This window comes from Patagioenas fasciata, chromosome 7 (assembly GCF_037038585.1).
Source record: "Patagioenas fasciata isolate bPatFas1 chromosome 7, bPatFas1.hap1, whole genome shotgun sequence".
NCBI lineage: Eukaryota > Metazoa > Chordata > Aves > Columbiformes > Columbidae > Patagioenas > Patagioenas fasciata.
Window position 1 is genome coordinate 8325314 of NC_092526.1, and position 14034 is coordinate 8339347.

The 14034-nt window shown below is 38.9% G+C and overlaps 1 protein-coding gene across 4 annotated transcripts in view; it reads left to right on the plus strand.

Moving 5' to 3' along the window:
- The window catches only part of NCKAP5 (NCK associated protein 5), a 374621-nt gene that overhangs the window by 288438 nt on the left and 72149 nt on the right, over positions 1 to 14034 (plus strand). For all 4 annotated transcript variants that reach the window (XM_071810787.1, XM_065840878.2, XM_065840881.2 and 1 more), the window contains one exon: positions 2230 to 2349. In XM_071810787.1, coding sequence (XP_071666888.1) covers positions 2230 to 2349 — 120 coding nt within the window. The remainder of the gene's footprint in view (positions 1 to 2229; positions 2350 to 14034) is intronic.

Below are 14034 nucleotides of genomic sequence, written 5' to 3' on the forward strand. Positions count from 1 at the left end.
GATTATTTGTGAAAGGCAGATAATGATGGGTCTTGATGCTTGCAGTTTCCTAACAGAGATTGCCTTAAGACCAGAGATCAGAGGTCTCACTCACAGAAATCAAAGCTTTAAGGCTTTACGAAACATCAAACTCGAGATTTTTTGAGGGTAATGTTGGAAGGCTCTGGTAATTTTACTTGAACAGCCATTTGACAGCCACCTAAAACAAATATTAAGAAACTGTCAAGAGAAAGTAACTGAATTCATCCAGTAGTATAACATCTGATACATACTACATTGTCACCATTTCATTGCAGGGCGACAATAAACTGTGGTGGATGCTTTGTTAACCCCCTCACTTCCCCCCTCCCTTAGCCCCCCCTCCCCAGTAAGGAAAGGCAATAGAAGGGCAAAGAGAGAGAGGACTTCTAAGTTGGAAAAAGTTTAAGATGTTTTACTAATGCTACTAATAAAATAGATAAAATAATACAAAAGATACAAAACCCATCTTGAATTCCTCAGCAAAGTTCAGCATTGCTCCAACAGCTGCAGAGCAGGCACCCGGAAACCCTGGGCTGGACTCTGCAGGAAACCGGAACTGGATTCAAGGATGGAGGATCTGTCACTAGGCCTCAGATTGCAGGGACGGCTGACAGGGTCCTCTCCAGATGCTGACCATAGTCGAAGACAGCAAGATCCTCGTGATCGCTCATTTTTATATGAAGTATCACGTGAATGGGATAGAATACTTAATTGGTCAGTTTTAGTCACCTGTTCAGTTCGCTCCTCCTTGCTTCTCTCACTTATGGGACGTGCATCCTTATCCGCAACCTTGCATTCCATTGCTGTGTCTGTTTACAAAAATATGTAACCAACTTCAGAAAAGTGCAGTTACTTAGAAGAGCTTAGCTGAAAGAAAAATTCACTAAAAGAGAAACTGGTCTTGTTTTTGACAAAATCAGGACACACATGCATAAAAAGATGTTTAGAATTTTCTGAAAGTCTCAAGATGGACATATTTTCTTCTAACCGCAGTGCTGCTTACAGTTGAGACTAGAGCAACTGTAGGCAAGAATTTAAGCCACATCTGACTACAGTTTCCTCCTCTAAATTGTCTCATAAGGCTAAACCATCATGTTGATAATGGTATTGACAGTGCAGCATATGGGGATCCAGAGGCCTGTTTCTCCACCTTCATATGGTGGAAAGTAATATCAGCCAGGCAATACCACAGGGCAGCAACTGGCCTAAATTGAAAGGAATATGGGAAAGTATTTTTGAGATTTTTTTTTTTAATAATAAAGCTAGATATGGCTGTAGCTTATTATTTCTAGATGTAACATTTACTGGGAGACCTATCTTCCTGATTTATGAAGCTCTCACACCTCAAAATGGTCAACTGCACAAATTATGCTGAAACTCTGAATGTCAGATTCTGCTTTCTCTCCAAAATCCTTTTTCTGATAGAATCCTGCATTCCTTTGAGTGGCAAGGAGAAGGTTTTACATTGAAGATAGATAGATAGATGGATAGATAGATAGATAGATAGATAGATAGATAGATAGATAGATGCTGTATCTGAAAGCCATTAATGTCTTGTTCATGATGAACCTGTCTCAGCCTCAGCTAAAAGACTTGCATATTTTAGTTTTGATTGTAATGTCCTGTGCCCTAAGATGCAGTTGTTTTTACACTCCACCTCTGCTTCTAATGGCCCATTTAAAGGCTTTTTGGTGCCTCATGTTGGAAATGTCAGACAGGATCATGGAACCACATGTGTCTGGTGCAGCAACATCTGACCATGGCCCGGCCAGCTCAGCAGTGGCAGGGAAGATCCAGAGCATCCACAGTATGCCAACCAACAATGCTGACTTGGTTATTCCAGAAAATGCAAGGAGGGAATGAGACTTGAGAAGAGTACCTTGAAGGCTCAGTATCACACTGAACTTCTTTCTAGTTTGGTATAGCTGATGCTTTTTCCTTAGCTTATGCTTATTACAATATCCATGTCTTAATTGCCGCTTTCTACTTTGTGTCAGCTGCAAAATGAAACTCATTCTCATTGCAAGATTTTTTTTAATGTTATCCTGTGATGATCAAACAACCAGAGAAAATGAAGTGACACATTTTAAAAGTTGGCACTATTTTAAAAGTTGTGTATGTGTTTCTTCTTAGTATCTGACATTATCAGGGCTTTTAAAGTGCTTCTGTTACCTGCTTCTAATCTTTCTGTTTTCCCTTCTGCTGCAGGATCTGAGGGAGGAATGCATAAAGCTGAAAACGAGAGTTTTTGATTTGGAACAACAGAATCGAACACTGAGTGTGCTCTTCCAGCAGAGAGTCAAACCAGCTTCTGACCTCCTTCTTCAGGTACGAAATGGCCTTTGCAGAAAGCAAGCTATGAGCTTTATATTTCTCACAATTATAAAATATTTTTCTTCTTTTTAAGTTTATGTCAATAAGAGGGAAATGACAGTTGATAGATTTAATATATTAGAAGAATATCCATTATCTATAATCTGATACCATTGATACCTAAACTGTGTGCCAATGAGCTATGACTACATATTATGTGCAAATGTGGAGAAAGGAGCACACCCGCAGAGAAACTTACTTTTTTAGGTGCTTCTTCACTATGATAAATGGAATGATATGGGTTCATTATCCCTCTGCAGGGGAGAAGCTCAGATTCCTTAACATTCTGCTTGATGGTGAACAGTGTAATTTCCTGTGAGAAGACAGCCCATTTATTTAACTTTTGCCACATGTGTTACAAGGACTTAAGTACATCTTCACAGGCTTAGAGTGATTATTTTTTCCAGTGTTTTATGGGAGGACATAGCTGAGAAACCAATTGACCCATCTCCCACTCCTTTGCCATTCTGGAATAATATGTTTCAGTATCCCTTTCCATTTGGCGAAGTCCATAATTGTGAATGAATGCATCGCTTTGTCATTCTTTTGTAGAAGTAGAATTGCTTTGTAGATATTCCAACAAATCTAACTATGAGCTGGGAGAAGAGTAAATGAGGGCTAATTAAAACTTCACACAGGTTTCTAATAATAAGGCAAATTCTGCTTTTAGCAATATATCTTATTAAAGAAAAATTTGTTCATTTTGGAGGAGAAATTTGGGTCATGTCAGGTAAGTAATGTTATATGTGTGTGTTATTTAAATCCTCTGATGCTGAGCATCTGTATCTCCAAGTACAATTTGGCCCTTGCGCTGTTCCTCCACAACTGAGGGCTGGTAACTCTCAACAGCTTGGGCTGTTCACCGAGGAGACATGGTCTACTCACCCGCTGGTGCTCAACAGCAGGGGAATCTCCACGGGGAGGGCAAATAGCTGTGCTTACTGTGTAGCTCTAACACACAGGCAGAGTGGTGCCAGGTCACCACCACAGGGATCTGGGTTCTCACGTTATCCTCAGGTTCTTGTTCCGTCTCTTGATTTTGTGTTGATTTAGGTGTTGCTAGGTCGGGACATTGTGTCTTCTGATCTCTTTTTCCTTGCCCCCTGCTTGCTTTCCTGTTTGTACATCCTTCATTGACTGCTGTGTAGGACTGATTTTTCTTTATCCAGTTAGAGTTTCTGACACATCTACCACAGCATGGACCTTTATTGCTCACATCTTCTATTTTTGACAGTTACATCACCTGCTCCTTCTTCCTGGTTTGTTGGTTGGCCCTGCCCTTTTTTCTTTCCCCTTCCCCTTCTCCTTCCCTTTCCCCTTCCCTTTCCCTTCTTGTGTCTGACTCTAGTCTATGTTAGTATAGGGTTAAGTCATACACTGCACATCCTTTATTACAGATATGGCTCTTCTTCCCAGTTCCTTGTGTGGCAACAATAAAGCCAGGTTATTCTGGGAATGTTATAGAAACTTTAGATAGCATCTGAAAAGTGGGATCAGTGCTTTGACTTGAGATCCTTGAAACTGGATTATGTCACTGCTGTGAAAAAAGTTCAAAGAGATGAACCTGCATCAAGTGGAAGAAAGAACCAAATGATCTAGCATGTTTTCCTGAGGGATTCAAACTATTTTACATCATTGTTCCTGCACAGTTTGGCAGGGACTAATGTGTATAGATTTTTCCCCGTTTTTCACTTGCTTTGTCTTTATTGGCTGACGAAGAAGAATTGAGATGATTCACAAAGACCAGGTCTCCCAGACAGCAGCAAAATTTGCTGTGATGTCCCTGCTCTTGCTATCCACAGATTTTAACCCCCCTGGGGAGGAAAACAGAGAACAAGATGCAGTGTACGTCAGAAAATGAAGAACATCTCTTCAAACACTTCATATGTCATTTTTTGACCAAAAAAAACCCCAAACCAAACCAAAAAAACTCAGTAAATTTGTAAGCTTCCAAGATTTATTATCCTCTAACTGTATTCCAGACTTGAATAAATGATGTGCTGTCTGTGATCTTGCAGTCTGAGACGTAAAATCTGAAAAGGGTATTTCCTTAGGCCTGAAATTAAGCAAATACTGTTGTGTGCCTGCATAGAATTGAAGCACAGTTTGGATTATGTGTTATTGGAAATGCATGCATCCCAGATTTACAGCAGTAGCTAAATATTTGTTTAAATCTGTGATTCTGCAGCAGAGTACTAAATACGTGATTAAGGACATTCTTGTTAAATCATGACCCTAATAGAAGTGAATGGGCAAATACTGCTCACGGGGATGGGGGGGATGCAACGACACACGCGTTGATTTCACCTTTCCTATGCTGTCTGATACAAGACCGTTCAATATTATTTACATGCTGATCTCATCCTCTGAGTATTCACACAGTACAATTAATAATCTTAAAGAATGCTGCAGAAGAGGATATAACCTAAAAATAAACAGTATTAGTTACTTTTGCTGCATATCGGCTTCTGTGATTTGATTGTATATTGCCATCAAATTATTCTGTAATTGACATTAGAAGACTCTTCTATTAAAGAGTAAACTTATTTGTAAACCATAATCATTCGTGACATCTTAGATTTAGAGAGAAACATAGATTTCTTTAAAAAAAATCACTATTAGCCTATTTTTTGTATATTTGATTTTAAGCAGACAATCCATGATTCACATGTCTTCTTAGAAATCAGATCATTCATATTTTTTTAAATGACAGATTTGGTACAGTGTTCTAAATTGGACTGCAGAATAATGGCCTGTATACCATACCAGTTGCACTGGGTTGTTTTTCCCCATGCTTCTCATACAGATCAAAAGAAAAACTGATTGTTAACAATTAAAAAAAAAAAAAAATAAATCCATAATGTAGTAAGGTTTTTGTGACTGCTTCAGGAATCTTTCACTGTAAAACTGTTGTTGGAAGTATTACATTTGTGTGCATTTACAAGAAGTTTAAGTACTCATGAAATCGAGGGGCCTAATAGAATTTTAAAAGAAATATGCATGTTTTCTTGAGGCATGTGATTATGTATATTACCATGTAAGTTCTTTGCTACAAGAAATCCTGTTGTGCTTACTGCTTGTAGGGCGAATGACACAGAGGATATGTCGTTTCTGTCATGAAAAGATTAAGTAATGCTGATGCAAAATGTGAAGAGCAGAAAGAGATAACTCAAGCTTTTTGTGTGTGTATGTGTGTATCACCTCTTTCGTATTGTAGAACTATCCTGTCTTTCTGGGGATATTCTTTTTAGCTGAAGGATGTACTTTACAGAGCCGGTATCAGGGTAGATACATAAAGAGCGGCCTGATCATGTATTTTTAAATTATTTTTTTTTGCATGCCATCTCTCTTCTTAAATGGAGGAAGCCTTGGAAAAGTGTTTCTGTCTCAGCACCATCTGAGAAAAAGCAATAGTTTTAATTAAAAACTAGCACAGAGGCGTAACTTCTGCGTAAACAGCCTTCATTTTCCTCAATTAATGTAGTTGCTAAAAGGAGATGAAATTCCACCTGCCATAGCAAGAGAGGTTTGGGAAAAGAAAACCAGGAACTCCATATTAGTGAACCGCCTGGTGTTCCGTCTGGCAATGGGAGAAATAGTTGGGAATAAAAGACTGAAGATTTAAAATCTGGTAGAGAGGAACTGCTTGTAAGTGAAGAGGGGAATTTGTGGGGGTGATCTGGGGAGAGCAGTGGATGTTGTCTACGTTAACTTCAGCAAGGCTTTTGACACCGTCTCTCACAACATCCCCACAGGCAAGCTCAGGAAGAGCAGGCTGGATGAGTCCATGGTGAGATGGGTCATGAACTGGCTGGATGGCCGAGCTCAGAGGGTCGTGATCAACGGTGCAGAGTCTGGCTGCACGCCTGTGGTTAGTGGGGTTCCCCAGGGGTCAGTACTGGGTCCGGTTTTGTTCAACCTGTTCACCAGTGACCTGGAAGAAGAGGCTGAGTGCACCCTCAGCAAGTTTGCTGATGATCTCGGACTGGGAGGAAGGGCTGACACACCAGAAGGCTGTGCTGCCATTCAGCGAGACCTGGACATGCTAGAGGACTGGCCAGGGAAGAAGCTGATGAAGTTCAACAAGGGCAAGTGTAGGGTCCAGCACCTGGGGAGGAATAACCCCAGGCACCAGTACAGGTCAGGGATGGGCCTGCTGGAAAGCAGCTCTGCAGAGAAGGACTTGGGAGTTCTGGTTGACAACAGGTTGGCCATGAGCCAGCAATGTGCCCTTATAGCCAAGAAGACAAATGGTATCCTGGGGTGCATTAATAAGAGTGTGACCAGCAGGTCGAGGGAGGTTGTTCCTCCTCCTCTACTCTGCCCTGGTGAGGCTGCATCTGGAGTTCTGTGTCCAGTTCTGGGCTCCCCAGTTCAAGAAGGACAAGGAACTATTGGAAGGAGTCAAGTGGTAGAATATGAAGATAATGAGGGGTCTGGAGCATCTTTCTAATGAAGAGAGACTGAGAGAGCTGGGTCTGGAGAAGAGAAGCTGAGAGGGGATCTCATCAATGTTTATAAATATCTCAAGGGTGGATGTCAGAAGGACTGGACTCTTCAGTGATGCTGAACAATAGGATGAGGCGCAATGGGCACAGACTGAAGCACAGGAGGTTCCATCTGAATATGAGGAGAAACTTCTTTAGTTTGAGGTGCCAGAGCCCTGAACAGACTGCCCAGAGAGGCTGTGGATCTCCTTCTCTGGAGACATTCAAACCCACCTGGACACCTTCCTGTGTGATCTGCTCTGGTGAACCTGCTTTAGCAGGTGGGTTGGACTGGGTGATCTCCAGAGGTCCCTTCAACCCCAACCAGTCTGTGATTATATGATATACACAATGTTGCTGAAGGGATAAGATAAATCTAAAGAGAGGATACAAGAGTAGGAGTAAGAAGCCTTAGATGAAACTTAACACTTCTGCTTTGCCTATGGCTATGTATAGCATCTATGAAATATTTTAAAATGTGAATGTCAGTATCACTGTATTTCTCTCTTTGCCTTATTTTTTGAAATGATTCAGTGTTTTCTTCAAAGAAACTTCAAACTACTAAAATCACCAAATTACAGCTTCTTAGCTGGGTTGTCTCACATACTTGTTTCAGCTTTAATCAGGTATAGGCTGCTCAATCTTGAGACACAGATGTTTTCAAAGACCTTTTCCTTCTGTTATAGCTAGACTTATTTTTCCAGTCCTGCCTAAAAAAGAATAACTAATGACATTGAACCTAATTCTGATATTACATATGCTTCTTTTACAACAATGATGACTTGTATAAAGTTACGGAAGATAACAGGAGTCGGGGTTTGCCTTCTGATAGATATTGCAGTGATTTGTTTTTATAATGTATCTCTGTTCACATAAATTCAATATGTTTGTTAGTTGAATTCTTCCCATGGATGAAAACTGTCACAGGTCTTTTATAAAGCATGCAGGGAGCCTTCAGTGAAATGTTCTAAAAAGTGACAAGTAGCAACATTTATTGAGTTGATTTATTTGATTAAATAAGTAATAAAATTCTCATAGTTGGTAAAGTATAAAATAATATTTCTAATCATAAGATTTACAATATCTCTGATCCTAAACTATATTTTCATTGCCATTTTATTTCCATCATAAAAATTCTACTTTGCCAGTTCTAGAACAAAGCAGGGAGGACTCTTGAAGCATTAATTTTCTCCTTGTGTTTCTCTGCCTAAATTAGTTCCATTTATTACTCATGGAGCATCCACATTGTTTAATTTTATGTCTAAAATTTTGTCTAGAATGCCACAGCACAGTCCACTGAATTCTCAGAAGGTCAATTTAAATAACTGCTTTGTTATAATTGCATTGATATTAGCTGTTTTAATAACCTGACAACTATGCCCTGACATATGAGAGAGAGTGTAGCTGTACATACTTAGCTGGAAACAGTTGTACATCTTAGCAGGAAGGGGTAAATTGCACCAATTACATTATTATATATGGGAAGAAAAAGAGGACAATTAATTGCCCTAACACCTGACAAAAGGAGATGGAATATCTGGCCTGAGAGTCTGACCTCTGGTTCAGACATCGTTAGACATGATGATACCTGAATGCAGAAGGTTAAAAGTGAAGTTGCATTGCTTCACAGCAATCAAACGTATGAAATATTTAAGTATTTCAGAAAGTAAGTATCTGAGGGTTTGAAATTAAAGCTAAAGATCATCACACACTGTTGGAAAACAGTTTGTCAGCAGTCCAAGGTATATTTAAATAACTGGTGGTTATATGCTGAGCAGCAGCATGATAATTTCCATCTGACAGAAGCCAGCTACTCGTGCTGCCTTGTGCCTCTGGGCTCTTCCTGGAGCAGACAGACTTGAGACCAAGATCAGCAAATTGTATTTGAAGTTTTGAAGCTCCTGCAGTTGACCTGCTTATTCTCTTGCTTCACATTTGTTCCTTTGTATCCATCAGATTGTCAGGGTAGTCTTATCTGCAAATCTTCTGAAAAGTTCTAGCTTCAGAACACATGCTGTCCTTCACTTCACAGTAAACATATAAATATAGATCAGATGTCACAGTGTCTGTAGTGATATGTACTTACTCGGGTATCAGGACTGGTGGCTTGAAGGAGAAATTAATTTGGGATCTGCTAATTGTTTCAGCAGTAGTGGAAAAGAAAGTTACAACAATCTCAAGGGCTGTATCAACAGACAAAAAGGTAATCATATAAATTTAAAGCATGTTTGAGATACATTAATTTTAAACTGATACATTAAACTTTATCCAAGAATTATGTTACCAGCAGAACACCTACTGGTGTTTTTTACATGATTAGCCATTCTCAAAAGATTTCAGGCCATAACCCTGATGGAATGCTTTCTCCAGATCTAGGCTACCAAAGATGCACAATGACTGTCATGAAGACCCTGTCCCAAGAAAGAACATTCAGTCTTGTAGCAGTCAGAAATGATAGGAACACTGCTGTGTATCAGGAGTCAAGATAGTGATCTAGTAAGGAATACTCAAAAATATTTGAGACTTTCAAGAAAAAGTTAAAGGAGCATTTCTTGATGTGAAGATGCTGATGTCATTATTTCCAGTCTTGCATTATCTCAGTAAACTGGTACCTGCTTTCTATTTCTGACATGCTCTCACTCACCAGTAACAACTGAGAAAACTAAAATACAAAGCTTCGAATCTTTATTTCATCTCAGCTTAAATCATCAACATGTCATAATGTATTATCAACCATATTTCTTACTTACCCTGTTTGCAGCTCCCAATATGTGCCAAAAAAACACTGGAGAAATAAAGTGTTCATGAGAGCCTGCTGGTTGATGAATGGGTGACCAAAGTCCGTGATGAGAGAAGGAAATAGCCCCTTCCGAAGAAACTCCATCTAATGTCCCTAAGTTAAGCCGTATGACTTTTAGTTTTGCATGAACAGCAGCAGCATAATACTTGAAAGAATTAGGCTGATATCTGATATCCAGCCTGCTCTAGAAGGAGGTTCTGAGAGAAGCAGATTTTTGGGAGTGCACTGAGAATCTCTGACTCTGTCTTTCCAGGCCATCTCTAGGTACAGGGACTCATGCTTGTAGCTATGGAAATCACATCCATGGTGTGTAGACCTCTAAGAAGCTTTGAGAGGTCCCTTCAGCGGAATGGCTGAGGCAGCTCTTCTTGTCCCTCAAGATCACCAGACTGTAACATGGGGGAATCTTGTCATGCTCTTTTCTGACTGTGGAAACTATAAAATTTCCATTCTTAAAACATTTTAAGCACTGGAACAGGCTGCTCAGAGAGGTTGTGGAATTTCTTCTGAAGACATTCAAGACCCACCTGGACACCTTCCTGTGTGATCTGCTCTGGTGAACCTGCTCTAGCAGGTGGGTTGGACTGGATGATCTCCAGAGGTCCCTCCAACCCCAACCAGTCTGTGATTCTGTGATTTGCCAAAACGATTTGCTGTATCTGAGTCTAATTCAGGCTCATAAAGGAACATCACAAAAATTTTTGTTATAGACAGTGACATGATATATGAGTAGAGAGGTAGGGCATTGTCCCTCACAACATTTGAAACTAATGCAATCAAAGCACAGCTAAGAGCTTCAGTGGAGAACAGTATTTTATTATGTGGGAGGGAGATCAACTGACCTGGTAGGTGTGCCCCATCTGCAGATTGTGTTTTCGTTCTCCCCCTTGTCAGACTGTTGTCCCTTATTTCAGCACCTAAATTCTTACCAGTTTGCTCTCAAACAAAAAGAAAATATTGACCAAAGTTCACTAGACATGTAGTTCTGATGAGAATGATAATGCTGTTAAGAGAAAATTACTCTTGGCTGCTAGAATTTCGTATGTCCAAGTACTTGAGAGGTTCCAAAGAAAAGCACTGAAAGGCCTTCCATATCTACACAAACATGACATTTTCTGATAGAATTTTAAATACATAATTTTCAGATATTAAAACTTTTCCATCATCCTAATGATAATAGATTCCTACAGAGATACCAAAAACAGTAAATCAAATAAGCAAATATTCTTTAGGAAAGCCACAAATGATCTTTGGTGAAGTATTTATGAATGATTTTGACTGAGGAGAGCAATATTTTCTAAGTTTTGAAGAAATATAAAGGCAATGTTCTGAAGAGCAAAGACAACTTTTCAGAGTAAGCACATGTCCAGAAAACTGTGGGGCTGCACTGATGTGACAGACCATAACAACCAAAGTAAGATTTTATTGCCTATTTTTTAGACAAAGAAAAATATGCAACTGACACTAGGTGAACCATAGATTTCTCTTTATTTTATGCATAGCTTTCTATTATCAGTGATGATGCACATGATGGCAGGAATCCAATACAGCATTTGGAACCCTAAGCAAGTATGGGGCAGACTCATTAAGTACAAGAATGTTTTTTGCGGTTTTTCCTATTATTGTGTACGTTCCGTATGGGAATGGATTTCAGAAAAAAGGAAGAAGTCCCAAGGTATGAAATAGTACTGCTGTGTTCCAGACTTGCCCCGTGCTTCAAACTTCTAGTAAGCATTAAAAAGACAGGCTTTTGTATTCCATGCCATTTTATTTAACCTATAACAATGCTTAACTTCTTGGATGCTTTCAGCCTGCTCTGTTTGCTGAATGTATTAGAAAGCTGTATTAGCAACTTAACATGTAAATCCCTGCATAAATTTTCAAGTGTAAGTAAAGAGGCTGGTTAGAGGCAGCTTTATTCTAGATTGTGAACTTTATAAGAACTCTGTGAGCTACTTGTGTTTATGTTTTGCGTAACCAAGAGATCCATTTTTTTGTCTGATACATTTCTAGTTTGGAAGCTTACAATTTTTTGATATGTATTTGGTGTATTTAAGTCAAGAGTCCTTCATTTATGTTTCCTTCCTAAAAAGAAACATTCTGATAGCAAAAATTAGCATGGATTTGTCTGATGTTATCACAGTATGTGGTGTGGTAAGTACAGGACACGTGTTACATATAGAAGTGTAAATTGATGTCAGCAGGTCAGCTTTTAAAGCCTCCTCATTTTGGATTTCACAGTGGAATAAAATAGTAGCCACTGCAAGCCCTGTTTAAATACGGTATGCGAAGAATACAGGTGCGCTACATAATTGTTTTCTCATCATGGTGCATATTTCACACTCCATATCTCCCAAATGAAGTACCAAAAGAATGCATAAAATTAAATGATTCCAAGATTTAGAGGGCTGCTTCTTCTGGTAAAGTGGGAAACTATTGAAATTCTAAGCAGTAGAGAAATAAAACCATTATTATTGCAGATGTGTCATTTTCTTCTTATTGCACTAATGGAGCTAAGTATGTAGCTCGTTTTTGTTTTCTTAAGACTGAAGCTTAAATGAAGGGTAACTATGCCAAAGTGTGCATGTATGAAACAAATAACAATAGATAAAGGATTAATTTCATCTGTTTTTACACTCAATACATATAGAACTTCATTTATACTTTGCTTTATAACTCTGCTTCTATTACTATTATTTAAGTGCAGTGGCACTTTGCAGACATGAAGCAACATGGAATTATGGCTTTATTACTTAAAAATAGGTATGCCAATAAGTACTCGGGAACATTTAAACTGTTCAAATTACATCAGGTCAGTGTAATTTGCTAGTAATTTTAAATTATACTTTCCATCAAATGAATCAAACTAACATTATGCTAAGTGGTTTTTAGCACCTAAGATTACTCAATAAGTATTTTTTGTCGCCATCTGTTATGAAAAAAATAATTTTCCTGTGGTATACTTTTGTATACTGTTCTGGATACTGCACATAGAAGGAGCAGTAATTAGAATAAAATGTTTTTCATAATGAATCATAAAACAGCTACTGAACCAACCCCACCTTTTAGTATTGAATTTTGCTAATGATCTCCTTTGTTTCCCAAATGACCTATCTTCTTTAATGATGGTTTGGATACTGGTAAGATTCAAATCCTCATCCAAAGGCCATGACACTATTGACTAAATCTCTGTTGACTTCGCTGAGAATGTGAAATACTGTATTGTGAGATAAAATCAGCACGTTGATGCTCAGTGAAACTGAAGAGTCCATTAGTGCCTTAACTCTTAAATTACCATCTGGGTATCTCTTGTGATAAGGACAAGCTAAAAGGAAAAGTTACCTTTGTCATTAAATCTTTAACAATGTGATATTGACAGACTTGAGTCTTTCTGTATTTTTAGCATTTTTAGGTTGCATTCGTGCTCGTTTCTTCCTCTGGATGTGAGCAGCCGTGTTTCATTAGTCACTCACCAATGTCTGGGTGCAGGGAGGAGCAGTGATGGGCCGTGATTTGTCTGTGTCCTATGTGCATTACAAGGGCATCTTCAACATTATGAATTAAGCTCCATCTTACTGTATTAAAAGTATAGAAACCAGACTGCCAAAGTAATGGCATCTTGAATTAATATCAGTGCTTTAAAAACGTCAAATATACACCCACTCTTCAGTTCATCTTTCTGGTATACAGTTTCAGAGATCAGCTACTTCATTTTGCAGTGTTTTGATTCTAGTTTTTTGTATTCAGTCATATTTTAAAAGCAGAAATACTCCGTCTGTTTTTCTCTGAGTTTCTTATTGCTTACTCTTAATTCTGTTTTTTTCTCTAAACAAGCCTTGTATACTTTTCCTGTACAACAGAAACAGGCACAGGTCTAGATACAAATGTCGTGGGTTATAGATACTGCAAGCGTGCACATGAATCAGAGGTCAGCACTGTATTTTAGTATTTATTCCACTAAATGGTCCTTAGGAGATCATGGCAATAATTAGAAATATGGATACTCTCAGCTCTGTTACCAGTATTCACCAGTTCATGGGGGAATAAAAAACGGAATTAACCTTTAATTTAGGTCTTGAATTCCTTCATGCACACAGGACCAGACTTCCAGGTGTTCAGGCATTGTGCTGAGCTCTTCTAAAAATCCATCTACTTATTTGGTGCCGAACTGGGAGCTGACCCCTTTTGAAATTCCTCTATAATACCTCCTAAGCCCTGCTTTTATCTGCCGTGAAAAAACGATCAATTCACAGGGGCACAGATTCCTAATCAAGTGTTGGTACCACTTCTTCTGAGCACAAAGAGCTGCAGCGATTGGCCATGGAGGCTGGAGGGAAAGCTCCCAGCTGGGTA